The following is a 27,528-nucleotide window of genomic DNA, read 5'->3' as shown; positions in this document are numbered from 1 at the left end:
AAAGGGGGTCTGTTTTTCTGCAGCACTTGTAACACCCCTACTTCGTGGAGGAGGAAACTGACAGTGAGGTTAAGTCCCCTAGCCACGTGCAGTCAGTAATGTCACGGATGGGATCTGAACCGAGGCTGGCAGGACCCAGAGCTCCCAAGGGCTTCACAACGCGCCCCCTGCCTGCTCTGTCTGCCTCCATGATGAGATGAGATGTGCTCGCGGAGGCACCGGCACCTTCCTGGTCCACTGGGTTCATAGAAGGGTGGTGTCCCTCCTCTCTCCTATGGCTGCCCAGCAGGTGCAGCAGAGAAAGTCAGAGCTGGAAGGCCTCGAAGAAACCATCAAGCCATTCTCCCACAGGTCAGGGGACTCTGTGAGCTTGGCCGGGAGGGGCTGGCAAGGTGGATCCCGTGACAAGCTTAACACACTGGGGGCTCCTGACCAATGGTGATGGGGTAAGAGGTGGGGCCCCAGAAACAACATGAGACACCAGAAGTCGTGGCCCAAACTTCAGTCAAGAACTAGGTAACAAGCCACGTTTCATCTGCACACACAGATGTCCCAGATAAGCAGGCCGCGGTGAGCACCTCGAGGCTGCGACATGGCGCCCTGACACACTCGCGGGGTGACACGGGAGTGCAAAGGAAGGAGCCAGGCGGCCGGAGGCTTCCCAGCAGCCACCGGAACAACATGCCCTTCTCTGAATGCTGAATGTGTGTCGGGCCCTACTCGGTGCTCATTTAATTCTCTCAGCAACCCCGTCAAGTAGGAATATCCACCCTGTTTTGCAGATGGGGAAACTGAGGCCAGCCAAATCACTTGTCCACATTCCTTGCTAGTTGGAAAGTGGCTGCATCAGAATGGGGACCCAGATTTGAACGTGCCTTTGGAAATTGGAGGGTCGACCAGTGTAGTGGGTCAGATAAGTGGAGAGGTGTTCCCATGCTTCCCACCCCGGTGTCTGCCCTCCTCCCAGGTGGCAGCTGGCCCCCAGCGGGTGCCCCCACTACTCCATCATCTGGAGGCTGGATACGGCTGCTGGGCCAGTCATGGGAGAAGGGCCCCATCTGGTGCCTCTGACAATATGTCCACTGAAGGTGGAGTCCTTTGCTGACAGCTCCGGCACCCCCCACCCCCATCCTCACTGCACGAAGATTTGTGATCCCTGCCTGTGTTGTGGCAGCCGCCTGCCGGCATCCCCTTGAGTTGGGAGTTGGAGGAGTGTCTGTGGGGTATCTGCTGCCCTCAGGGTGGGGAGCCGAATAGCAGGGAAGACCAAGAAGCTGGATCTGGGGGAGGGCAGGGCCGGGTAAGGGTGGCTTTAGGTGAATATCTTCATAAATGCGCCAGGAGCAGGATGGTGCTGACCTAGAAACCCTCTGCACCCCGGCTCCTCCGGTCCTGCCTGTGACCGGTCGGAGCCTGCCTGGCCCAAGTGCAAACCTCAGGGCAGCTCCCCAAGGCTGCCTCCCTCTGGCCCCACTCAAGTCTCTGTCCTGTTAAAGGACAGATAAGTTCCCCTGGGAGCCTCAGAGATTGCTCTTGGACACCCAGGCTCCCTGCCCAGGGTGCAGGGAATGCTTCGGGGCTGTGGTTCTGCTCCTGCGGCCACGGGCTGGCCCTGAGCTGACACTCACAGACAGTCTCACTACCGATGAGTGTAATGTACCTGTTTCGTTTAGCTGTGTAACAAACCAGCCAAAATGTAGTGACTTACAACAGCAATGATTTCTTCTTGTGTTTAGCTGTGTAACAAACCAGCCAAAATGTAGTGACTTACAACAGCAATGATTTCTTCTTGTGCACAATGATTTCTTCTTGTGGGTTGGAAAATCTGGGTGGTTCGGCTGGTCTCCCGGGGCTCACTCCTTTGCCACACTTGGCTAGAGGGTCGGCTGGGCCTGGAAGGTCCAAGATGGCCCCACTCACATGTCTGCAGTTGGTGGTGGGGCACCCCAGTACCCCTTTACATGGCCCCTTGCCCCAGTGGGCAGCCAGCTTCTGTACCTGGGGTCCCTTCCATTCCCCTCCACGTGGCCCCCAGTGGGCATCCAGCTTCTATCCACTAAGGTCCAAGGGCAGCGTTCCACAAAGATGAGTATGGAGGTGCAAGCCTCTTGAGGCACACGCGGCCTCAGAACCGGCCCAACCATCGCTTCTGCCACATTCGAGTGTACAAAGAAATCACGTGACCAAGGGGAAGGGACATAAACCTCCCTCTGGGTGGGAAGGGGAAGGGACAAGTCCCACGGCAGAGGGGCCTGGGCGCCAGGATGGGGGGAATTTGTAGCCCTATTTTGTAATCAGAGCATATGTTATCGTTAGGATTTTGCTGGGTTCTTCTCTCACAAAGGTTAGGCTGAGCAAAGCAAGTTCTATACGCATTGTACGAAGGCCCCAAACCAGCCTGGTAAAATTACCCTTGAAGACCTGTCGGTTGCCCATGACATACAGAGTCCCTGGTTTATATACCCACCGGAAGTGCGTGGTCCCCAAGCCAGACCAGCTGAGGGAACCAAGGCTTGCTCCGGCATCCAGCCTTCGTGGGAGGCGGGGACCCACGAATCCCTGCTGGGAGTGCAGTGGCGCCAAACCACTGCTCACTTCAGCGGTCTCGTTCTGTGTTACTGGTAAGCCCGTAGAGCTGCCCTGCCCCAGAAGGAAGCTACCAGCCATATGGGGCTATTTCAGTTTTAACTAGTTACATGAAATTTTTTTTAAACTCAGTTCCCCATCTGCACTAGCCCCGTTCCAAGTGTTCAGTGGCCACACAGCTAGCAAGGGGAGAGCCAGGAGTCAGCTGGCCTGAGCCCAGCTCCGCCCCCTTCATCTCGCTGCCCTCCTACCTGCCCACCTTGGTGGTCACCCTGACCTTGTGCTGGCTGCTTGGGACCCGGAAGGGATTCGGCCTTATCCTGGTCGCTGCTCTTGAGGGGCTCCCTCCCAGTCTCCTGGGGGCAGGAGATCTGATAACACATGGTGCCAGGGTGTGAGCAGGACCAGCCCTACTGGGCATCCGTCCAGCCCCTGGCTCCCAGCCGCCCTGCCCTCAGGCAGCCAGCACCCAGGGTGTGCTGAGTGGGGAGCCTGAGGACCACCCCCTCTGGAGCCAGCCCCTTGCTCCAACCCTGTCCTCCCCACTGTGAAGTAAGGGGGGCTCTAAGTACACTCTCCAGGCTTTTCCAGTAAAAGCAGGATGCCTCTACATCACTAAAACTTGGAAGAAACCTCCCCACCCCCATGTTAGTATCCATGGCTGAAAAATTACAATAAGCCACCAAGAACCCATTTCAGATGAATTTGAAGTCTATGAATTTTATTCACAACAGATTCTATTTTGGTTTGAAACATGTTAATGTGTGAAACAGTATTTGTTTGGTCTACCAGCAGCATTGGGTGTGCATATGGGATGTAAGATCCCCTAAAATAATCCAGGGGCTCCCAGCTTGGGAATCCCCGAGACTTCCAGGATCGGAATGGGGGGAGGGGCACCTCATGATAGCTCTGCCTGGCTAGCACTCTGGCCAGCCCCTTGCTGGTTTTTGTGGTGGAAGGAGAGTGAGGTTCTCCCTTGACACCCTGTCCCCCCCCCCATTCGTACACCCCTCCACACTCACAGCCTGCAGCCACCCTCCCTAGCAGCTGTTTTTCTAGTTCTGTTCTGAGCTCTGCCAATCTGAGGTGACCCAGCATTTTTGCCTGGTCCCTCTAGGCTGTGGACCCCAGTGTCCAAAAGCTGGGACCCTCTTTTCTGTGGGGACAGAATTTGACTTCCTTATTATCCAGAGGAATGGAGATGATTCAGGCACCTGCTCTCCAGACTGGGCCCGGACAGAGCAGAGGGGTTTGCACACCGCCTTCCTCCTCCTGCAGGACCCTCCCCTGACCCCAGCTGAACATCAGTGCCATGAGGGCAGGGACATTTGTATGTGTCCCCGCTGATTCCTGGCACATAGCAGGCACTCAAATATCTGTTGGATGAATGAATTAATGAATTAATGCAAGCTGAGGGGCACACAGGCATGTGTCCCAACCCTGCCTTCTGGCTTCTAGCTATGTCTTTGGGGGATGGGGGTGGGGGATGATCTCAGAGACACGTGATGAGCAGGGGGCAGTCCCTATGGGAGCTGTGTTCACAACTAGATTGGTGCTTTTTCTCCTTTTCGAATCCATGGGTTTACTCTCAGGGGTCTTCCGGTTCCATGCAATAATTTTTTTATGTGTGGATTTTTTAAGAGTTGTAAGAGTTATTTCGTAATAATTTCAATCTACAAGAAGACTTGCAAGAATAATACCCAAAAAACAAAAAACAAAAAAAAAAACCAACCAGCCTTCTCCCCTGCACCCTTCACCCAAATTCATTATTACTAATGTTCGCCAGATTTTGCTCTCTCACAATAGTGTTTTCCCCCCAGAACTATTGGAGAGGTCATTGCAGTCATGCAACACGATGACTTTTACTCCTGAATAGTACTTTGGTGTCTGTTTCCTAAGAACAAGAACATTTTGTTACGTAAACATGGTTCAAAAGTCAAATTCAAGAAGTCTAACACTGACACCAGACTGGGATCTAATATACAATTTATAGTCACCTTTACCAGTTGTCTCGGGAATGCCCTCATGTCAAGGTTTTCCCTAATCCAGATCTTGCATTACATTCGGTCACCACTCATTCTCCAAGATGTCATTGATGTCCCATAAATTCATGATTATTAGAGATATTTACAGAGCTGTATAAACGTCACAATTTTATTCTAAATTATTTCCATCACCCTGAAAAGGAGCCTCATCTCTAGTCCCCATCAAGGCCGTGTCCCTCTTCTAGCTCCTGATAACCATAGATGTACTTTTTGTCTCTAGAGATTTGCCTTTCTGAGCATGTCGGTATCAGCGGAATCATGCAGCGTATAACCTTTGTGCGCGGCTGCTTTCACTTCGCCTCCTGTTTTCCGGGTTGTCCGGGTGTCACACGGAGCAGCCCTTCATCCCTTTTTATGGCTGAATAATAGTCCATCGTGTGGATAGACCCGGTCGCCGGACATTTGGGTGGTTTCCGCTCTGGGGGTTATTATGAATAATTCTGCTACTAATATTTGCATACAAGATTTTCATGGGGACATATGTTTTCCTTTTTCTTGGTAATATCTAGGAGTAGAATCCAGGGGTTCGTAGAGTAACTGTTTAACTTTGTAAGAAACACCCGATTGTTTCCCAAAGTGCCGGCACCATTTTACTTGCCCACCAGCAGTGTAAGAGGGCTCTGATTTCTCCACATCCTCGCCCGCACTTGTCTGTCTCTTTGATGACAGCCATCCTAGTGGGTGGGAAGTGCCACCTCGCCGTGGTTGTGATTGGAGTTTCTCTGATGCCTAGCAATCGTGAGCATCTTCTCATGTGCTTCTTGGCCATTCATGTATCTCCTTTGGTGAAATACCTCTTCAAACTTTTTGCCCATCTTTTAAGGGTGCTGTGTTCTTGTTATTGAGTCACAAGAGTTTTTTTATATTCTAAATACGAGTCTTTGTGGGGTGCTTTGCTTTGCGGGATGTTTTGGTTTTTGGTTATATGATTTGCAAACCTTTTCTCCCAGTCTGTGGCTTAATTTTTTGCTTTCTTGATGCTGTCTTTTGAAACGTAATAGTTTTTAATTTTGATAAAGTACCACTCTATCAAATTTTTCTTTTATTGCTTATGTGTTTGGTATCCAAGAAATCATTATATCTAAGAAAAAAATCTAAGATATTTTTGTATCTAAGAAGTCATTTTATATCTAAGAAATTATTGCCTAATGCCAGGTCACAACTATTTGCTCCTATGTTTTCTTCTAAGAGCTTTATAGTTTTAACTCTTACATCTAGACCATTGATCATTTTGACTTAATTTTTGTGGATGATGGGAAGAGTCCAAATGCCTCCTTTTGCATGTAGTAGACAATTGTCCCAGTGCTGTTTGTTGAAGAAACTACACTCTCTAGTAAGTTCTTGACACCTTTGTAAAAATCATTTGACCATGATACAGTTTTTTCAATGTCATTTGCATGAAGATAAAAACCCCCTTCCATTTTAACAAAAGCATGTTCCCAACCACCTGGATGACTTTTTCTCTGAACTACCCAGGTAGATGAATTGGATATTTTTATTTTGAGTGGATCGTGGCTTTTTCTTATTTATTTGTAAGAACTCTTTATATATTGAGGAGCCAAGGGAATAGTATGTGCAAATACTCAATGTTGTGAAATAGCACAGTGTGCTGAGAAGGCATTAAGTATAGCCTGGCTCTGGGGGAAGCTGCTGCAGATGTGGCTGGGCCAGAAGGCAGAAGCCAGTTTTGATGCTAACCTGAGAAGCTTATGTAAACAAACCAAAGTGAGGTGGCTCCTGGGTGAATCAGAAACTGCACCAGGTTGAGTTGTTGCACAAAGAAAACTTCTATTTGCAGCAAATAAGGAGATCACAGGGAATGGTTTCCAGAGCTGTGACTCCCCGAGAGAGGGTGAATGTGTTCCTTTTGTTTAGGGTTAGGATGAATATTTTGACAGGGAAGCCTCGTTATCCTGTGTAGAGGCGGACATAAGGGAGCACGTGCCTAGACATACATTATGTAACATATAATGTATATAACATATAATGAGGTAGAGGTAATGGTACGTCATACCAGAGGTCACTCCTCGGTCCATCTGCCCAGGTATGAGTAGGGGGTTTAGCTCAAAAGGTCTGAGTTGTCTAGGCCAGTGGGAGGTCTTAGCAGGACAGTCACCATGGCCTGAGGGCTGGTTTTGGGTTTCATTTGCCTGTGTTAAGAGGCAAACCGGAGGGGCGCCTGGGTGACGCGGTCCTTAAGCGTCTGTCTTCGGCTCAGGGCGTGATCCCGGAGTTCTGGGATCGAGCCCCACGTCAGGCTCTTCCGCTGGAAGCCTGCTTCTTCCTCTCCCACTTCCCCTGCGTGTGTTCCCTCTCGCTGGCTGTCTCTCTCTCTGTCAAATAAATAAATAAAATCTTTAAAAAAAAAAAAAAAGAGGCAAACCGGAAAGAAGAGCTTAAGGGAAAATGTAAGACAAGCAGGTGGGCAGTGTATGTCAGATCTTGGGGTCTGGCTGGTGACACTTAGACTTTATCCTCCAGGTCAGTGGGAGCCATAGAAGGGTTCTAAGCAAGGGAGGGATGTAATTAAAGCTGTATTGTTGGAAATTGCTTTAAATAAGAGACATAATGGATGGAGGGAAGGGCTACAAGGGTAAATTGAGGCCAGAAAATGCAAACTGTTTGAATGTCCAGCTGAGGAGTGTCAGCTTGGTTTGGTGGGCAATGGGGAGCCACAGAACATTCTGGGTGATGACTGGGGGTTAACCAGAGAGGCAGTGGGGATGGAGGGCTGTCTATGAAGGTGGAAAAGAGCAGGACTGAGGCCAGGGCTGATCTCTGGATGGGGTAAGAGGCTTGGTTTCCCAGCATAAGGCTTTGCCCCACTGACATCTCAACCCCACATGGGTGCCTAGGACTGTGTCATCTGTCCCTACTCCCCAGAACTGACCTCCGACCCAGACAGATGGGATGTTGCCAGGGGTAACCTGGAGAGGAAATATGAACTAAGAGTTTCCGGGCAGGGCACCATGAGTGGGAGAAGGAAAAAGGAACAGCATATGGGCATGCCAGGAGGGGTCTTAGAAGACACACAAGCCGCCATCCCCAGGCCAACGGACCATTGGCCTCTGCTGCCACAGGTCCAAGGGTGGGGAGCCCCCTACCTCCCCAGCAGCCATTCCATAGCTGGTTGGCTTATCTGGTGAGAAGGTTCTGGGGCTGGCATGGCGTCAGAGCTGTAAGGAGCCTTGGAACTCTTATCTCGCGCTTCCTGTCCACTAGATAGAAGGGGACCTTGAGGCTCAGAGGGACATCATCCTGCACGGAGGTCACATAGGGAGTCAACCCCAGCTTGTGTCAGAGCAGGGCCTAGAAACTCCCCGCCCAGTTTCACAAATGATTATTTTTTTTAACCTACTTTTCAGAAACCGGTAGTATGTGCCTGTAGCGCAAACAAGACAAAACAAAACATTTCAACAGAACATTTCAGTGAAAAGCCAGGCTCCTTTCCACCCCGTCCCCAATTCTCCATGCCATTCCTGAAGGCACTGCTGCTCCCGTTTCTTAAGCGTCCTTGTCAGAGATAATAGATGCATGTACCAGCATGTACAGGAGACCCCCGTCTTTTTGACACGGAAAGTAACATACCATACGCCGTACCGCACCTGCTTTTCCCACTGACCGGATTGCCTGAGGTCAATCATCATCATCCCAGTCCATCCCAGCAAAGCCCCGCTTGCGGGTCTTCATACCGTTTCCGTTTGCTTACACAGAATACTGTGGACTATCCTTGAATTTTTATGTTTGCCTGCTGGAGACCTTTGCCACATCACCCTTCAAAAGTGTGGCGCTACCTTGCCCCTCACCCGACAGTGTTGGTGAGTGCATGCATCCCCCCCTTCAACAGCAAAAGTATTACCAAACTTGTTCGTTTTTGCCAACTTGGTAAGGTTACAAAAAGTGACGGGTATGTTATATTTTGACTTGTATTTCTTTAATATGCATTTAATTACAAATGCGATCGAATCTTTCCATGGACTGCTTGTTCCTATCCTTTACTCTTTTTTTCTAGTTGGTTCATCATCTTTTCCTATCGATTTGAAAGAGCTCTTTCTGTATGAGGAAAATTAACGTTCATCTCGTTTTCCTCAATTAACTTCTGGCATATGCACTGCAGATAATTTTTTTTTTTTAATTTGCCATTTGCCTTTTTTAACTTTGCGGTATTTTTTATTCTATTCAGAAGTTTTAATTTTTACATAGTTGAGTTGATCAATATTTTCCTTCATGGTTTCTGGAAATAAAAATATTTATACAATGCACTTTGACACAACGTTTTTACACAGTATCATGGTTAATCTGCACAGCAGCCTTTGAAGGGAGACAGGGTGGAGATTTTTATCATTAGTTTCATTTTACAGATGAATTCAAGTGAGGCTCAAAGAGGTGATGAGACTCGCCCAGGCTGAACGATTTCTAGAACCCTTGCTGTTCTCACTTCCCTCCCCTGCCTTCCAACCTGCCAGGTAACTCACTCCTGGCACTGCTAACTAAAGGAGGTGGCTTCTCTCATAGAACATTTTCAGATATTAAAACTACAAGCATCTCTTCTTCCTTTCTAAAAATATTTTTGAAACTATAAAATGAATTCATAGTTCTTAAAAACAAAACCTCCAACATACAGAAGAACATAAGAGGAGGTTCGGGGTGGGGACTCATGCTTTGCCCCAAAAGCCCATCCCCCAGGGTGCCCACTGTCGGGTTTGCTGTGAGACAGGGCGAGGAAGAGCCACTAGGAGCTGGGCTGTTCCTTATTTGTCTGTCTGTCACCAGTGCCTTGTATACTTCAGGAATGCTTTAGGTGTTCAATAAATGCTCCAAGACAAGAGACTGAGGTGGTCAGGCCCCCCATTTAGACTGTAGCCGCATAGGCCTGCATTCAGACACTTAGCAGTTGTGTGAGCCTGGAAAGGCGAATTACCCTCTCCGTGCTGCAGTGTCCTTGTCCGTAAAATTGGGAGAGTAGTAGTACAAGTAAGTGTAGTAAGTCCCATAAAGTGCTGAACCTCTGATCTGTCTGTTCCTTCCTGAATTCTACAGTCTGCTACTCCCACCTGGCCCCGATATCCAGGGTCATGAGATATCAGAGCTGAAAATCAGGCTCCTTCCCTCCCAGAAGCTCAGAGAGGGGAAGTGCCTTGCCCAAGGTCACACAGCCTGTGGGTGGCACGGCGGGCAGAGACTCGAGTCTCCTGACTCATTACATCACTAAGCCAGCTTCCTCACAGCTGGACCACTGCAGACGCGTCCCTCTCGCCTACTGTGTCGCCCCTTTTGGCCACCAGGGGACGCTTCCTAAAACACAGCCCGGACCGCTGACGTCCTTGCTTGCTCCAAACTGGTCGGGGGCTCCCTGCTGCCTAGGAAAGGAAGACGCCTTTTTTTTTTTTTTTTTTTTTTTTTGGTCTGGTGTTCAAGGCTCTCAGAACCCGCCTTCTCTCCCCTACACACTGGGCAATGCGCATTCCCATCCTTGCTGTTTCCTAAGCATACTCCTCCCCGGAGATGCCACCCCCTTCCTGCCTCTTTCAGGCCCAGCCTCTCCTATTTATGCCACTTCTTCCCCACGGATTGGGTCCCTTTCTCAGACTGTGCCACCCATTTCTATGACAGTTGCCACACCACTGAGGCCCATCCCCAGCATTCAGTTGGTGCTGAGTCAATGTTCACTGTGGAATAAGGCGTGCAGCCGGCAGGCCGGCAGGCCGAGATCCTCCTCCCGAACTACTACGAGGAGCGCGGGTCCTGGAGGGGCCTCAGGGGGCGTGGTGCCAGGGTGGGTGTGAACAGCCCCCACCCGCTGTGCAGCCCTGGACCAGTGGCTGCCCCTCTCTGGCCCTCAGTTTTCTCATCTGTGAACTGGGGAGGCTTCGGGGAGGGAGGCTGGGCATTGCGTGCCTGCAGGGGCTGCAGTTCCCCGGGGGAGGGGCCAAGGGACTTGGGGTGAGGCCGCGGCGACTAGGTGTTTGTTTAGGGGTCTTGGGGAGTCTGAGGGAAACGCTGGGGCCACAGTGCCCCCTCCAACGCGCCTGGACTGTGTGTATCCCGCTCCCCGGCCCATCGGCTGCAGAGGCCCCACCGACCCGAGCGCCCTCAACTCGTCCCAGCTCGGGTGACGTCGGCGGCCGGGGCGGCACCCGTCCTCCCCACCGCCCCCCACACACACCTTTCAAAGGGGGAAACTGAGGCCGGGCGCGGAGAGGCCGCAGCCAAGGTCACGGCGCGCGGTGGTGGCGCGGGCAGGAGGGCCGGCGGCGCTCGGGCTCCGGCTCCCGCTCGGGCTCGGGCTGCCGACGCCCCCGGGCCACCACCCCCCCCCCCGCGCGCCCAGCCGGCCCGACGCGCTGGGGCCGCGCCCGCGCTCCGCTCCCGCCGCGGGGACGGCGCGCGCTCGGAGGCTGCAGGCGGACCCGCGAGGTAGGAGGCGGGCCGGCGGGGGACGCGCGCGGCGGCGGCCGGTGCGGTGCGGTGCGGTGCGGGTCTAGCCCGGGGCTGGGGGTGGCGGGGGCCGCGTCCAGGAGTCCCCTCCGCGGAGAGGCCTGGGCGGCAGCTCCGCCCCCGAGGCCGCGGCTACACGGACGCGCGAGCAGCTCTTGAGAACCGGGGGGAGGGAGGGGTGATCGCAGGCGATTTTGCGGAGCCCGGCCGGGGAGGAGGTTCCGAGGCCGCAGTGGCGGGGATGACACTGGTCTCCCGGTTGTAGAGGTTGAGGGAGCAGAGGCCGCCGGGCTTTCGGCTTTGGGGGCCGGGGTTACTCCGGCTGCCCGGAGGGCCTGGGGTGCGTCAACGCCAGTCTTTCTGAGCCGGGGCTCTGCGGGTGTCGCTCTCCGGGACTCGAGCGGTGAGGACGCAGGAGATTCAGCCTCCGCGGCTATGCGGAGCGTTTATACGAAACCTTGTGAACGCTAAAGGCGCGATCTTGGGGGGAGGGGAGCTCAGGGTGCTCCATTTCCGCGTCTATGCAGTTGGCTGTCTCCGCGGGGCGGGGAAACGTGAATCCAGGCCCCGAGGGTCGCCAAGCGAAGCTGTGCCCCCTACCCCCGCGCCGCACTCCCTCCCTCCCCTCCCCGCTCTTCCCCGCTCCTGCCTCCCGGCGGAGAAATCCCGCCACTGTGTCCTAGGTCCGGAGCCTGCGGGCGGGAGGTTGAGGCATCTCAGGAATTCGCTGGGAGCCAGATAGCGGCGTCTAGGGAGGGAGTGAGGAGTTTGGGCTGGACTGGAGGGGCTGGGTCCGAATCCAGCTCTGCCCCTGACCCGCTCTATGACCTTGGGCAACCCCTCCTCCCGCCACCACGTGGGCAAGAGGATGGTTTTTATAACTGGGGGCCGCTCTGGGTCAGACCCTAGGGCCCGGCAGCAGTCCCCTTAGGTGACGGTGCTTGAGCACTTGAAACAGCCCTCGTCAGTCTTTGGACCCAGTCCCAAATGGGACAGGAGGCAGCGGCGGTCTGAGAACTGAGGGGGTTGTCTCAGGTGTAGGATACCTTGCCCCACCTGCCAGTCTGAGGTGGGACCCTCCTGGGCCAGGGGGCTCTGGCTATGGGAAATCCCTGCCCTGTCCAGAAGGGCTGCCCTTGGGCAGTATAGGGGGCTGGGACAGCTGGAGAGGTGAGTCAAGGCTGTCCCCACCCCCACCCCAGTCATGGGGAGCACCTCCCCCCCCCATGTTTCTGCCAGGGAGTTGCCACTTTAAATTGCCGAGCTCTCAACTGTCACAGCTGATCTGTTCCTGGAGCAAACGGAGCAGAAAGACGACAGTGGGTGTCCCCTCCCCCGAGCCTGTCCACGCGATCAGGCTCATGGGGACAGCAGTCTGCTCTGCCTGGTCAGCTCTGTACATTTTGCTCTGAGCATGCTCTATAATTGGGGGGGGGGCGGGGAGAGAAGTACTTGTTCTGCGCTAGGAGCAGGAGCCTGGCTATGCACTTTGACAAGCCGCCGCTCCACTCTGTGGTCAGTGCCCACAGACCACCCACGTGCTGGCCTGTGCAGCCCCCTCAGAGCAAGTCTGAACTGAGGTGACACAGAAGTGCCCCTCTGGTTACTCTCCTCTGCCCCCAGCATTATGCCTGGCCCCTCCCTTGGGCTGGTACGGTGGCCAAGCTCCTGAACCCATGTGCGGCCAGAGCCCAGCAGTTGGGTTTGAAAGGAAAGAAGAGAAACAGCCCCATCCCTCTAGCCCCCCACCTCCACCCCCAGGCAGGAAAAGATGAGCTAGGAGGGACTCCGGGTACCACGATGCCCACAGTCTGGCCACTGAGCATCAGAGCTGGAGGGGGCATCCTAGGGCCTATCCTTTGTTGGAGCTGGAGAAACTGAGGCCAGAGAGAGGCAGGAATGTGTTCAAGTTCACGCCGTAGCCCACTGTCCCCAGCTCTCCAGCAATCCAGCCATCCTTGGGGAGCTGCTGCCTAGGGAGCACTCAGAGGACTCTGTGTTCCCACAGAGGTCCCTGCAGTGGAGGGACAAGGAAGGGAACTGGTGCCTTCCTCTGCAGGGGACTCCTGCACAGTTCGCAAACATTAAGTAATCTTGGTCTCATGACCAGACTTGCCATCGTCTGTCAAGGCGGCTTTGGAAGGGCGCATGCTGCCTGCCCTTCCAGCTGTAGCTCTGACCAGCCTGCCTCTCCTGCCCACCCCGGACCTGCCGGCCCCACAGCAGCCCCCCTGCTATTTAGTTATGCCCCTTCCCCATTGTGCAGAGGGGAGTGCCAAGGCCAAGCCAGAACTTGGGACCCTTTGTGTCTTCAGCTTTCTCCCCACCAGCATTCTGACGACTGGGTTGGGGAGTCAACTAGCCTAAAAGAGCCCAGCCAGCCCTCTGTCACCGGGGTATGGTCTCATCACTCCCGGCTGGTGTTTCAGAATCAGGGGAGGGAATGAGATTGTTTGTTCCTGTTAGGAAAGTGTGTTTTTGCATAAGAGAGGTTGGGCAAAGGCCTGTCCTGTTGATGAGATCTGTGTGGACTGGGGATCCCCCCGCCCCCCGCACTCAGTCCTGTTGGTGAGATCCGTGTGGACTGGGGTTCCCCCCACCCCTGCACTCAGACCTTGCCACGGGGAAGTGTAACTCAAACCTGCTTTGGGGAGCAGCATCTTCTAGTACCCCCAGCGTTCCCTCTGGACCCAGCCTTGTCCTGTCCTAGCTCCCGCAGGAATGCACCCACCCCCACCCTGCCACCTAGAAACCTCTGTTCCTCCTACTCTCATCGATGTCACCGCTGCAGCAAAGCCTGCCCTGAGTCCCTGTGTTCTCCCCTCGGGGGAGTGTGCAAGGGGCATAGGTGAGTCACCAGCCTGCAGGAATCCCTTCCTGCTCCCCCGGGGCATCCCGTTGAGCTACCACAGCACGTGCCAGCTTGGGAAGGCAGGACACAGGCAGCCAAGTTCTCGGTGACTCTTCGAAGAACTGTGTGTATGTGGCCTTCTGATCCAGCTTGATTGCAATTCAAACCCAGCAAACATTTTTTAAGCATCTGCTCCTTGCCAGACCCTGTCACGGTGGCTCTCACATATATTATCCCATTTCATCTGCAAAACCACAGACCCATCCATTTATGTGTATGAAGGTTCTGGAAGCATAATACTAAAACAGTGATGTCAACCCCACAGGCCAGCGGGAAGATGTGGAATGCTGCACCCTCCCACCTACTACTACTGACAATCCTTTCAGTTCCTTGGGCCCTAGAACCTCACGGTTTGCCAGTTTTCGTGCCCAGATGCTCTTAGGGAGGCATCCCTCCCGGAGGGGTTCTCAATGAGCACAGAGTCCGGGCTGACCCACATAAATCCACGTGACATGTGTGATGGGATGTAATGGCTTGGGCCTCCCGTGCTGCCGCTCTGGAAGGTAATCCTGGCCTGTGCTGTGTCCCATTCTTTTGGGATGACACAATCACTCACGCCTGAATTCCCCAAGGGCAGAAAGGTGGCTGAAGCACCTCGTTGGCCCCAGTGCCGGGGGCTGATAGAAGGTTTTTTGTGCTCAACTGAGCTGGGTCCAAACAAGAAACAAGCTGCCTTAGGAGGTAGTGAGTTCCCTCCCTGGAGGTATGCAAACGGACGGTGTACAGAGGATTTATGTATCAGTCGGTTTAGGGGCCCCAGAGGATCATTGTAGCTCCAAGACTCCCAGAGCCAATGATTTTTTTTTTTTTAATTATCAACCGAGGGCTTGGTGAAAGCTATCAGGATAGTAATATAGGTTTGTAAAAAATGCTAAGTGCCCGGGTGTTTTAATAAAGCCAGTTGCCTGAGGTTAGTCTGGGAATGGTTCGTTATTCGGCTCCTCCAGATGCAGAACTAGGGCCGGCTTTTGGACTTAGCCGGGGGGCGTGAGGATTTGGTATGAAGTGAAGCAGTACGGAGATTGTCTTCTGGCAAATCCACGAGCTGGACTGGTTGGTCAGTATCGGTCACACTGTTGGGAAGCTTGAAGGCAGAGAGCTGGACTCCGTTACTCTGGACAAGTCCCTTGCCCTCCCTGGGCCGAAGGAGTTTGGAAGAGACCAGAAATCACTTTGGAAGCTGTAACCGGCACCTAAAAGAGGTAGGGGTGGGGGGTGGGCAGGAGGGGCTGAAGCACGTGGATCCTGATTCGGGGGTCCTTTAGTGGACTGGCTGAGGGCCAGCCTGCCTCTGGGGCTGGGTTCAAACACGAGCTCTCCACTTCGTAGCTTCATGACCTGGGACGACAAGTCACTAGGCCTCCCTGAGCCTCAGTTTCCTCCTCCTGAAGATGGGGTGATGATAGTGCCAGCCACCTAAGACCGTTATGAAAGTAATTCTGAGAAAGTGTGTCAATGTCATAGAGTTTTTTCATTTTCTCCTTTGGGGATACCACAGGAGCCACTAAGTATTTCTAGGGCCTCCAAGTCCCAAAGAAATCCCGCTCCATTCATTTATTCATTCGACAAATATTTACGGAACACCTATTTTACCACGGGAGCAAAACAGACAAAAGCCCTTCCCTCCAGGAGCTTGTCCTCCAGCTTTCACAGCCCCACAATGAATAAGTAAGCGAATAAAAATTCCACAGAGCACCGAGTGCTAAACAGAATGAGTCTGCTCCGACTGGTGGTAAAGTTAATTTGCAATGGGAAAATCCTCCCAAAAGGAAGAGGAGAGAACCCTGGTTTAAGACCCGGATTCCAGTCCTGGCCCCGACTTGCTCTGCAGCCTTGGGCAAGTGCCTTTCCATCTCTGATCCTCCGTGCTTGTCTCGAAAATGAGAGGGTAGGAGGAGCCCTTTCAGCTCGGATGTCCCATGTGGCTGTGGTGGCCGTTGTGTCGAGGTGTGGCAGGTTGTGGCAGGTGCCTGTCCCCTACCCATACCACACAAATGTGTCTGTTTAAATGTGATACGAATCTGTCCCACGGGACAGTGAAAAGACACACGTGCAGCAGCCGAAAGAAAAATGAGACAAATATACACGTGCCTACCACCTGGGTCGAGAAACGGAGCGTTGTCAGAAGCAGGCCTCCCCGCACCCCTGCGCTGTGTTCATCCCCAACCGTTACGCCTCCAAGATCCTCACCATTTCGACTTTTGTGATTATAATGCTCTTATTCTGGCTGTCTTAGCACCTCGCTGCACGACTCTTTACAGCATCATTCTGTTTTGCCGGTTTTCTGGTTTTCGAGCTCTCTGTAAACAGCCTGGGGTCTAGGTACTTGTTTGGGTCTGGGTCCTCGGGCTCGAAGTCGCGGCCGTGTGGCTCGTCCGGTCCTAAGTGGCTGTGGTGAGTCCTCGTCACTGCTGTGTACCGTTCCCCGGTACCGCTAGGCCACAGCTGACGTTTGCGCTCTCCCGCGATGGACGCGTGGGTTGGTTTGAGTTTGGGGCTGCTGTTCTTGAACCTGTCTGTGTCCTGATGCGCAGGACAGCCATTTGTCTTGCGCATTACCTCTAGGGGGGCCGGAAAGTACACTGCGTGGTTATTCCCTCCTCTGGCGCCCCTTCTCCCTCGCCCCTTCTGTTATCAGTCCTCACACGTTTCTCACTGTGATGTTAATTTGCAGTTCCCGGATTGCCGATGAGATTGGGCCATTTTTGCATGTTTATTGGCCATTTCGATCTCTTCTTTGGTAAAGTGCCTGGTCAAGTCTTTTGCCCATCTTGGGCTGTCTTTTTATTTTCTCGTTGATTTGGGGGGGAAGTTCTTTAGGCATTTGAGACTTGAATCCTTGATCATTTACGTACATTGTAAATATCTTGCCTTTTTTCCTTTTTCTGGAGCGTTGGGGTGAATGTCTTCATTTCAGAGTTCTGACTTGAAGTAGTCAAATGTATTTTTTGCTTCATTATTAGTATCTTGTGTTTTAAGAAATCCTTTGCTACTCTGTGGTCATGAATATTATTGTGTATATTTTGCATTAGCTCTTTACCCTACCTGGAATTGATTCGTGTATGGTGTGAAATAAGGGTCCCATTCCGAGTGTGGGCATGCGTGCACTCACACACACCCACGTACACACACACACAGCATCACCCAGCACCATTTGGTGACAATGGGCCCTGTTCCCCATCTGCCCTGCCTCCCCTTCTGCATACCGGTACCTGTCCCAGGAAGGTAGGCAGGAGCCCAGGACCACAGGCTCTGGACAGGAAGAGCCAGCAGGAGCGTGGTGACCAGGGACAGCCCCTGAGGGCAGGGCGGGCTGGGCAGGCAACCCTCCCCCACCAGACCAGCTGCCACTCCTGCCAAACAGGTCTGTGGGGCTGTGGGTGTCACGTGTCCCGCTGGCGCTGACTAGGGCCCTGGCGGATTAAGCACGGGCTGAGGGCTTATGACCCACGCTGGCCACTGCACAGGCCGGGGAAGGGCTGAGGGAGCTCTCCTACGTGGGCCGCAGAGGAGGCCCCAGAGGCCAGCGAGGCTGTGCTGTTTGTGGCAGGAGGCCCCCACCCAGGGCACTGGACCAAGGTAAGGGAGGGCCGGGTGATCCCCGGCCTTGTCTTCCCAGCCCAGCTCTTGAGTACCTCCGTCTAGAAAATAAACATCCCCTCCTAAGCTCTTTGAATCTGGGTCTGTTGGAGGCCGCGAGAGGTGGGAGATGGAGGGGCCGCAGCCTGCAACAAGGGCCTGCCACATCTCAGGCCGCCACGCAAGCTCACTCGAGCTCACGCACACGCTCAGGCACCCTGCCCACCCGTCTCCCAAGGGGCTCTGCGTCCTCCTCAGTGTCCAGGGCATGCCCACTAGAGAGGAGGGGTCACTGCCAACCTCCAGTCCACCCTCTGATCCCGCTGCCTTTCCCCGGGCAGTGGCCACTGCCTGGCCTGGCAGGACGCAGCCTTACTGCTCGTGGAGTTATCAGGGCAGGGAACGAGGGGGGGAGTGGGTATGGGCCGAACACCTTCTATGCTCCAGGCACCTCCCCTTGGGTAAGCTTCACTCCTACCAGCAAAACACGAAGACTCGCCCATTTAATAGATGAGGAAACTGAGGCCCGGGCAGGGGCTGTGGTTCAGCGGGGGCCTGGGCTGAGAGAATAGCCCTGCCCCATCTCAGCAGCCTGCCTACATGGCCCCGGAAGTTGCAGGCTCTGCTCCCGCCACCATCACCGCCGCCACCACCACCGCCGCGGGCGGACTCCCCTCGGTTGCCTGACGAGGCACGTTGCCTCTGGAGCAGCGTCGCTCCTCCCCGGGCTCCCTGAGAACTTTGGGTCCCTGGGAGGAAGTTGAGGCCAGGAGCGAGAGCCAGACTAGGCTAGTGGCTAACACTTTAGGCGATGTCTCCTGGTTTGTGTAGTAGGAGTGACAATAATAGGGCCCGCCTCTTCGGGTCAGTCTGAGGCTAAAATGCCACCATGCACGAATGGGCCACCAACATGGCCCAGCTCCCCGCAAGCAGAGGTAATCTCAGCTTTGGGGGGAAGCTCAGTACCTGAGCTCCTTCCATTCTCTGAAATGCTGAGCTCCCAGCCTTTTCCTTTCTTCCCGGGCCTTTTATTTTTTGGTTTATTTCTATGAGTTTGATATGTGCTTAGGAAAACAGGGACATGGTGAAAATAGTCAACGTTGTAAAAATATACAATGAAAACTGCGTATGCCCCCCCACCCCCACTCAGAGCAAACATGAAGAGCATTTTGGGGGTATCCTGCCGAAAGTATTCAGGAGCTGTGTGTGTGTGTGTGTGTGTGTGTGTATTCCCTGCACTGTCTTTCAAAGAAAACACCCGGTAGCTTGCTCTGCACCCATCCTGTGGCTTCCCTCTGGGCCTTTAAGTCCACCCACTCGGCTAGAGAGCCTGACTGCCCCCTCCCTCCAGAAGGCACACATATTTGTGGACGCTGGCACCAGATTTTCCTCGTCAGCAGGACTCGAGGGAGGCTGTAGCCTGGCACAGGGCAAACAGGGGGATTGTTGAGTTACAAAGAACGGTCCCTCTGTGCCCGGTGAAGGCCCGAGTTGGAGAGCAGCTCCCCCCTCCCCCCCACTCCAGCAGATCTGGGTCTGGAGTGAGGGTGGAGCCTGGGTGGAGCCTGGGGACCTGGCGTGGGCCCAGCCTGGCTGCCAGCTGGCCATTGGGTGACCTTGAGCCAGCCCTGGCCTCTTCGGGGCTCCTGACTCAGTGCAGAAGCCCAGGACATGCGGCAGCCTCTCCGAGAGGACTGAGGGTCTGTCTTCTTGAAGACCCAGGCAAACCACGTCATTCATCCCACCTGGGCTAACACCCATGATGTGGGCTGGGGTTTTCCCGGCCTTCCTGGTAACCTTTTTTGGTCCTCCCTGAGGCAGCTTAAGTCAGTGCTAAGTTTTGCCGATGTTTTCTCAGTGGGCCTTGTGATTTCTGAACCCACCAGTGTCTTATCTCTGCCATGTAAATCTCCCAGAGGGCTTTTTCTGGGGCTTTCTCTCTCCCAGGGTCTGAGAAAAGAAGGCAGCTGGTGGCTACATGTGGCCACATGTCCTGCATGCTAACTATAAAGGCTTACTGGAAGGGTTCCCTGCCCCCTTGAAGGAAGAGCAGGATCCACTACTGGTGTCAGGAGGGCGGCAGGGACCAAGGGTCACAGTCACCTAGTGGGGCGGAGCTCCAGGCACTTCTAGCGTACAGATGTTCAGGTTGTGCACTGTGTAAGGGCACTTGGCAAAGAAAGAATAGTCTTTCCTAGCATGAGCCTCAGAGGCTGTGTCCACCAGAAGAGGGCGCCTTTTACAGATTCATACACACCGGAGCCCTGCGTGCTGGCGGTAGAACCAGCCTTGAGCATGCTCACTGGCAAAGGAGAGATGCCTAGGTGTGGTGGGATCTCCTCCCCACCTATACAGCCTTCCCACGCTTAACTTTCTAGAATCTCTGTCCAGGACTCTTGGTAACCTCAGGGGAGAAGGAACTCCAAACACTGTCCTCCCATTTGTGTGAGCAGCTTGAGCAGACCCAGCCGGGTGAAACCTCAGAGGGAACTGGGCCATGTGCCTGGCCGCAGGGGCCACAGAATGGCTTGACTCGAAACAGACCCGGGTTCCCATCTCAGCTCTAGCTTTTCCTGGCTGTCTACTCCCTGTCAGGACATCTGTGCACAGACCCCTACTTTATCGTCCGTTAATATCCACCCCCCCCACACCCTCCCCCAGAGCTCAAGGATGAAATGCCTTTACCTCTGTGCCTGGCCCCTTGAGAAATGAATGTTTTATTTATGAAGGCATGTTAATTTTGGGCCAGGGACTCACGTGAACTAGACATAATTCATTTCATCCACAGGATTTCTCAAGCATGTAGCATGTGCCAGGCACTACACTGGGGCTGAAATAAATGGTGAGTCCAGCAGACATGATCCCTATCCTCATACAGTTGTCCAGCGTCGGAGAGGGAAATGCTCTCCTGCAACGTCAACCAGGTGCTAGGAGGAATTGCTCAGTGGGGCCTGGGAGGAGGTCAGGCAAGGCCTCCCCGAAGGAGCTGAGGCAAGAAGGTGGAGTCGGGGTTAAGTGGGTGAAAAGAGAGAGACATGTGTCCTGGACAGAGAAACTAGCATTTGCAAAGGGCCAGGGACAGGAGCCAACCCACTGGGTAAGAGGCTGAGGCAGAGTAGGGAGGGCAGAGGCCAGATCTGCCTCGTGGGCATAGCAAGGAGTTTGGTGCTTATTTTGTAAGCAGTGAGGAGCCAGGGTTTGAAGCAGGGTGGTGCTTTGTTGTTAGATTGAAATGGTAGTGAAATGGGTTTGAGTCTTGACTCTGCTTCCTGACCCAGCCCTCCTTCTGTACAACAAGGAGGGTTGCAGAGGAGGGTGTCTTAGGTTGTTCTGGCAGGATGGGAGAGGTTTGAATGAGGAACCTTAGGGTGGAGTCCAGAAGCTGACTCAGCTGCCCCTCTGCACACCTGTCCCAAGGCTGGGGTACCACGAGGTCCTGTTGGCTCTGTCCTGGGGCTGGGAAGGCCAGGCTGCAGTTTTCCACAAGGTCGACAGGTGGCGCCAGCCCTCCAGCGGTGGCAGGTGAACTGGCCCGGCCAGGACCAGCCTAGCGCGAGGTGGGGTTTGGGCCACTCTAGTCAGGGCAGAGCCAGCCACCCTTGCCCCTGCTCCTCGCCTGTACCCCAGTCTGACAGACTGCTGGTTCGGTGGCTTCAGCCCACAGCTGTCACCACCCCATCTTTGGGGTGTGGCCCACAGCATGTCACCACCTACCCCTCTCCGAGGATGGCTCCGCCCTCTGTGCCCTGAGCTGTCTTTTTAAACCGATCTTAATTTGCCACCAAGCCCAACCTGGGGACCGCTGGGTGAACCCCCACTTTGCAGGGGATATCTGGGGTCCAGACCTCTGCTCTGCCCTGGCCAGTGAAATGCAAATGATAAGGTCCCAGCTTCACTGGGTGGACAGGGCATCCCCAAGTCAGGTGTGTAGAGCGCAGAATGAGTGCCCCGCAGTTAGTGTAGCTAGAACGAGACACCCAGCCCCTTTCCCCTGCTTCACTTGGCCCCCATACCTTGCACTGGAGTTAAAGCACAAGAGGAGCCAACGCGTGTTGAATGAAGAAGTCCGCTTTCCAATCAGAGTCTGCATCCCGGACGGGGGACTCTCAGGGCTTGGGCCATCGGTGGGTATCAAATCCCAGCTCCCCGTGTTCTGGGGTGTGATCTTGCATCTTGCACAAGCGCTTGGGTACATCTGGGCCTCTGTCCCTTCTGTAAGGTGCGGACTGTGCTTTCTCTATGGCTGCGAGGGTTGCCGAATGGGGCGCAGAATCAGTGCTTGGGCGACGGCAGCTGCTGCCACCGCGAGGACCCCTCACTGTCCCTACAGAACCGTGCGGAACTACAGGTGGTCACTAAGGAAAGCCAAGGGGCAGGGGGAGCTAGAGCCTTCGTCACAAGCAGCCTACAGCAAGAGGGGATTCACTGAACGGTAGCATTATCCCCGACTGTCGAGGACAAATGGGAAGCAAGCCTGGAACAGGGTCCCTCCTGAGGGCAGGAGGCAGGACCCACTAGGCATGCCTCCCAGGAGGGAATGCCTGCTCGCCCCTACTTGGGTACCCGCAGGCAGGGCCGAGCCCGTGGGAGGCCCCCCGGGGGGCAGCCGCCACAAGATGCAGCCCCCTGTGGGAAGGAACAGGAGAGATCTGGGGAGAAGAAATGGCCTCAAGGAAGACAACTGGGGTCCAAGCCCGGTGCCCCCACTCCTGGCTTCCCATTCCCGTGCACGGCGGGGATTACCCTTAACCAGGGTAATAATTACCGTGGACAGAGCTGACATGTTGAACAAATTGTTGTGTGCTTGTAATTACAAATTGCATTTCTAACACTCCAGGGGTTTCCAAACCTTGATATCTTTGCTATTAACACATAAATTATACTCATTTACGGAAACTACGAGAGAGACCAAAATTGTCTGTGGGCCGTGTTGCATAAGGGATGCTCATTACAGATCCACTCCAGGAGTCGGGGGCGGCCCCGTCTGGGTCTCAGGGTTTACTCTTATTCCATAGGGTCACGTTCCCTTAGCAGCCCAAGGCCCGCTTAGCTCAGAGGCTCCTAGGCTTTGCCTGCCTAGCCTATGGGTTGGAATCCCAGCTCTGCCACTAGGAGCTGAGTGGCCTCAGGCATACCATTGAACCTCTCTGTGTCTCAGTTTCCTGGTGGGCTACATAACAGGACTTGATAGCCGTCCACAGCGTAGTGTTGACCACGCTGCTGACACCTGCCCGGCATACGGGAGGCTCCCTGGGGGCCTGACACTTGTCTCTTCACAATGTAAGAGGTGCACGGGGGGATGGCAGCCAAGTCTTACTCCCAAGAGGATAGGAAGACGGCCTTGACCTCCCCCCTCCCCAGCCCCTACTGCCCCACCTGGCCCCTCCCCAGCCTTAGGTGGCGGTAAAGTCACGACATGCTTAAAGGTCTTTCTTGCTGCAAAAAGTGTATTCTCAGATCCCTGTTACCTGCCTGGCAGGTGGAAGTGTGAGGCCCGGGCCGTGTGAAATGATTCCAGGCAAGCCACAGACTCAGCGCTCAGTGGCAAGGAACAAAATCCCATGGGACCCAGGAGAATGTTATTCTTCTCCCAGGGTTCTTTCAGCCCCGCCAGTTACTTCAAGAGCCAAGTGTTGGTCGGTGCTAGTACGTCTTTAGTGCCTCTTTAGCACTCAGAAAAAGGCTTAATTGTATCTTATTTTTATAAGCATTATATAGTCACGTGGTTCAACAGTTAAAGATATAAAAGGTACACAGTGAACAGTGAACCACCTTCCCAGCCCTGTCAAGTTCCCCCAACGGTAACCACTGTCCAGAGATAGTTAATGCATATGTCAGCGTGTGTGTGTGTGTGTGTGTGTGTGTGTGTGTATTCCTCCCCCTTCCTTTTTTACCCAAATACAGGATTCGTCACTTTACTTGTTTCACCCAGCAATACATCTTGTATCTTATTCGCTGTCAGGATATAAAAAGCATGCTTCTGTTTTATGGCTGCCTCCTGTAACTCTGTGCTTGCTAATCTCTGTGTTAAACCCAGAGCAGGCCGCCAGCACAGGCCTTCTGCTGATAACAGGATCCAAGCAGGATTTTATAACAGTGTTTTAGTTTGGGTGATTTGTTTTTATGGGAAAATTCAATTTATTCTCAGTGAGACATTTTTTTTTTAAATTGACGGAGAAGATAGAGTTTCCCTGATATAAAGCATAGTGTTAGGTAATTGGTATACCTGTGCTTTGTGGTCATTGGGAAAACCAACCTGGGGATAAATCCAGGCCACTCCTGCCAGCAGAATTCTACCTCCTCACCCTGGGACTCATTCCGCACACTTCACACTCCACAGACATGCAGAACTACGATTATAGTTTCCCAAGCTCACCAAGCCTTTGCCTATGCTGTTCCCTATACCTGGAGTGCCCTTCTCTTGCTGGGCCACCCCGTGAATTCCCATTCATGCCACAGGTCCCAAGACAGGCATCACCTCCTCCGGGAAACCTTCCCTAAATGGCCATCCCACCAGTTCACCGTCAATCCTGACCTTATGCCAGGTGGCTCCCCTGCCGTACTGATGGCCACTTCAGTGCCCTGGCTGGCGCAAGATTCCCAAACTGTGGCAGGCGTCAGACCCACCTGGAGTGCGGAAATTTGCACTCGCCACGATTCCCAGCTGAGACTGCGACTCTTGCTGTTCCTGGAACCACCCTTTGAGAACCACCGATGGAGTAGCGAGAACACAGGCTGAGTGTCAGCATAGGTGGGTGCTAATCCCACCTCCATCATTTAGCGGTTGTGCGTCTTTGGGCAAATGACTTAGACTCTCTGGGCTTCAGGGCCTCCGTGATAAACCCGGGTGCAAACCCACTTTGTAGAGTTGCTGTCAGGATTATGTGAACTCGTATGGGAACAGGGCTGGCACCAGTGATTGTGATTTGCCTGCAGCCCCCTTACTCACCAAGCTTCGGAAGGCAGGGCCCACGTCGGTTGCCTCTGCATCCTCGGAGATTCCCCAGCCGGTGCCTGACACGTAGCAGGTAGGCATGAATGTTGGGGGCAGTTGAACGCATTCAGGAATGCACATGTTCTCAGTTATGGATTTAGTCAAACAATGAATCAGGCGTCACACACATCCTGCGTCCGTTAATTCCCAGTCAGCGGAGTTAGGTCAAGCTGGTTGCAGTCTTCCTCCCAGTGGGATAAGAGAAGGTGTTGTTTAAATCAATAACATAAAGAAGATTGCAGAGGGGAATTTTTAACCCACTTAAGAGAGGCTGTTGTTTTAGGAGCACTTAGTGGCATCCGTCTGCAAAACAGACGTCCCCGGCACTTGTGATGAATGAACGTATCTATTCATTAAGGCAGAGGGCCACTGGGGCCTTGCCTTGGCTTGGCACCCCTTCCTTAGCTGTTCCGCGGTCGGAACGCACTGCTCAGGAGTACGCAAGCTCCTTCCCTAGCGGCTCCCTGGAGTGCCACGCGTCTGAATCGGGGGCGGCCACATGGGATGTTCCAGAGCAGAGCGAGGGCTTGCAGATTTCCATATTTCTTCCTCGATTCCCTCACTTTACCTGCCCCCTTTAATACAGATGGGCCCCGGTATAAGCAAAGCTACCAGGAAAGAAACCCAAATATGTCAAGGATGATCATTTGCTTTGCCAAAGGGATGCGTCTTTTTTACAAAATCTTTAGCTGATGGTTCCTTGAAGTACTGGGCACACTGGAGATGAAAATTGGTGTTTTTGAAAGACCGTCTCGCCCAGCCCTTCCATAATCTATCTATGGGGGAAATAGGGGCATTGGCTCAGATGGAATAAGACAAGGGTGAGAATGGGGAGCGGGAGGGGGCCTGCCGTTCCCTTCCCAGCTCACAGGCCTTGCCCCATCCGTGTGGTTGTCCCTGAATGAGAATGACTGTGGTTCAGCATGGCTTACTCATTTATCAGACGTTTATTGAGCACGTACTGTAGACCAGACGCCATCTGGATACTCGGGATACAGTGGTAAAAAAAGTCCCCTCCTTCACAGAGCTTCATTCTGGTGGAGGAGACAGACGGTAAACAAGTAAACAAGTAATTAAGTAAGAGAAATACAGGCTGAGAGATGGGCTTTGAAGGGAATTAAATGAGATAGAATGGGGATGTGCCTTACCTGGGTGTGTCCCAGAAGGTCCCTCAGGGGAGGTGACAGCAAGCCAACCACTGTCCATTGGAACACGTGTGTGCTGTCTCAGAGCCCTTCATGTGTGGGGTCTGTCTCCTTCCCCAACTGTAGGCCTGGGGGTGGGGCTTGCAACCACAGATTTAATTCATCCCTGGTGGCAAGCTAGTTCCAGGGGCCCTCTGAGCGTGAGCGCAACCCAGGGGCGGGTTTGTTGTGGGGGGAAGGGAGAGGCACAGGCAGCTGGGGAGGAGAAGGGAAAAAGGCAGGACCGCTTGCCCGATGTGACCCCACCTGGGCCTCTGGGATGCCTCAGCAGAGCTGGCAGAAGCCTCAAGTCCTTCCTGGGGCCTGCTACCACCATGCGCTCCAGCTTCTCCCCAGCTGCTCTCCACTCCAGGGCGCAAGTGGGGCCTTCCCCAGGAAGAGCAAAGGGAATTGGGATTTGTGACCAGGATCCTGGGAGCTGGCCGGGTGGGGGCAGTATTGGCAGAACTCTTGCTAAGGGCCAAGCACTGGGTATCTCACTAAAGTCTTTATAACAACCTCAGTGGTACGCGTTCTTATTCATTCCCATTTTACAGAGGAGGAGACTGAGGCTCAGAATGGCAATGCCCAAGACCACACTGCCAATAATGGGACAGAGCCAGGAGTCTGACTCCATAGCCAGTGTGGGGCGGTGAGACGGCTGGATTTGCTTTTGTTACTTCCATGATATCAGCTGAGAAGGGAAACTGTCTGCTGCAGGGGACATCTTGGAACTGGACCTGGAAGACCAAAGAGAACAGTGTTGTAAGCATAGACCTGGGAATCAGACAGCCATGGCTTCGAATCCTCACTAGCTGTTTGCCCTTAAGCAAATTCTTTCACCTTCCTGAGCCTCTGTTTCTCTGTCTGGCTGATTGGATGAGGATAGTAATAGTGGTATGTTCCTGGGAAGGTCACTGTAAGGCTTAAATGAATGATACGTGTAAACCGTTTGGCACAGAGCCTGCATTCAATAAGCACTTTGTGTCGGGGGAACACAGGGCAGGTCTAGCTTTGTGATTACATTCATGGTTTAGGGGTCAAACGGACCTGGGCTCTAGGTGTGCGGCCATACGTAAGTTACTCAGCCTGTCTAAGCCACAGAACATCTGTGAAATGGAAGGCTGTCGAGGATTAAATGTGGACGAGGTTTCTTCTGTAAAGTGCCCGATCCAGGATATGCGCCCGTGAGGGGTGGCCGTGGCTATCTAGAGAGGTAGTAGCCCCAAACTTAAGAAAGAGGCAATAGAGGGAGGGAGGTGGGCAAGGGAGCTCAGAAAGACCCGTACAGTTGTCCAAGATGCAAGACTGAACATCAGATGTGGGGGGGCTAGGCTATGACCCTGACAGGTGCCCTAAGCCATGTCCCTCTCTGGGGACAGTGGTGGAGCAGGGGAAGGGACTGCCAAGCTCGGAAGGCCTCCTGGGTGCCCGGCCCTGGCTAGGCAATTACAGGTGTTCCTGCCAAGCCCGCCCCCACACCACCTGCAAGGAGGGTTTACAGGTGCACACACTGAGGCCCCAGGAAGCTAGGTGACTCAGCCAAGGTCACACAAGGGGGTCAGGGGCTGGGATGTCCAGGCCCGCTGGCCAGAGGGCTACCTCTTCTACCAGGGACAGAGAACTGCGGTGGCCTGTCTCTGTCTCTGTGAAGGGGCCCAGAGGATCAGACCTGAGGGTCTGGCCGAGTGGCTTCCCTGTGCTACCGGCCAGGGAAAGGGGGGTTGAGTTGGAGGGGCTGAAGTGGGGTCACTTTGATTGTATCCTAGGGCTGGCAGGGCCACCTGACGG

The 27,528-nt window shown here is 53.8% G+C and overlaps 1 protein-coding gene across 8 annotated transcripts in view; it reads left to right on the top strand.

Moving 5' to 3' along the window:
* IQSEC1 (IQ motif and Sec7 domain ArfGEF 1) overlaps positions 1–27,528 on the top strand; it is a 379,884-nt gene that overhangs the window by 273,754 nt on the left and 78,602 nt on the right. Inside the window, exon 1 of one of the 8 annotated variants that reach the window (XM_087866743.1) lies at positions 10,981–11,048. The exons of 3 other annotated variants lie outside the window; for them this stretch is intronic. Coding sequence is in view for 4 of the 5 variants with exons in the window: in XM_045812308.2 (XP_045668264.2) it covers positions 17,423–17,559 (137 nt within the window). In the remaining variant the exon portion in view is untranslated. Of the gene's footprint in view, positions 1–10,980; positions 11,049–17,376; positions 17,560–27,528 lie in introns of those variants that run through there. 4 more of the 8 variants (XM_045812308.2, XM_045812305.2, XM_045812309.2 and 1 more) reach the window with 4 other exon arrangements.

Source organism: Ursus americanus, chromosome 14 (assembly GCF_024610735.1).
Source record: "Ursus americanus isolate L20-20 chromosome 14, mUrsAme1.1.p, whole genome shotgun sequence".
Taxonomy (NCBI): domain Eukaryota; kingdom Metazoa; phylum Chordata; class Mammalia; order Carnivora; family Ursidae; genus Ursus; species Ursus americanus.
This window is presented reverse-complemented; position numbering and strand designations above follow the sequence as displayed.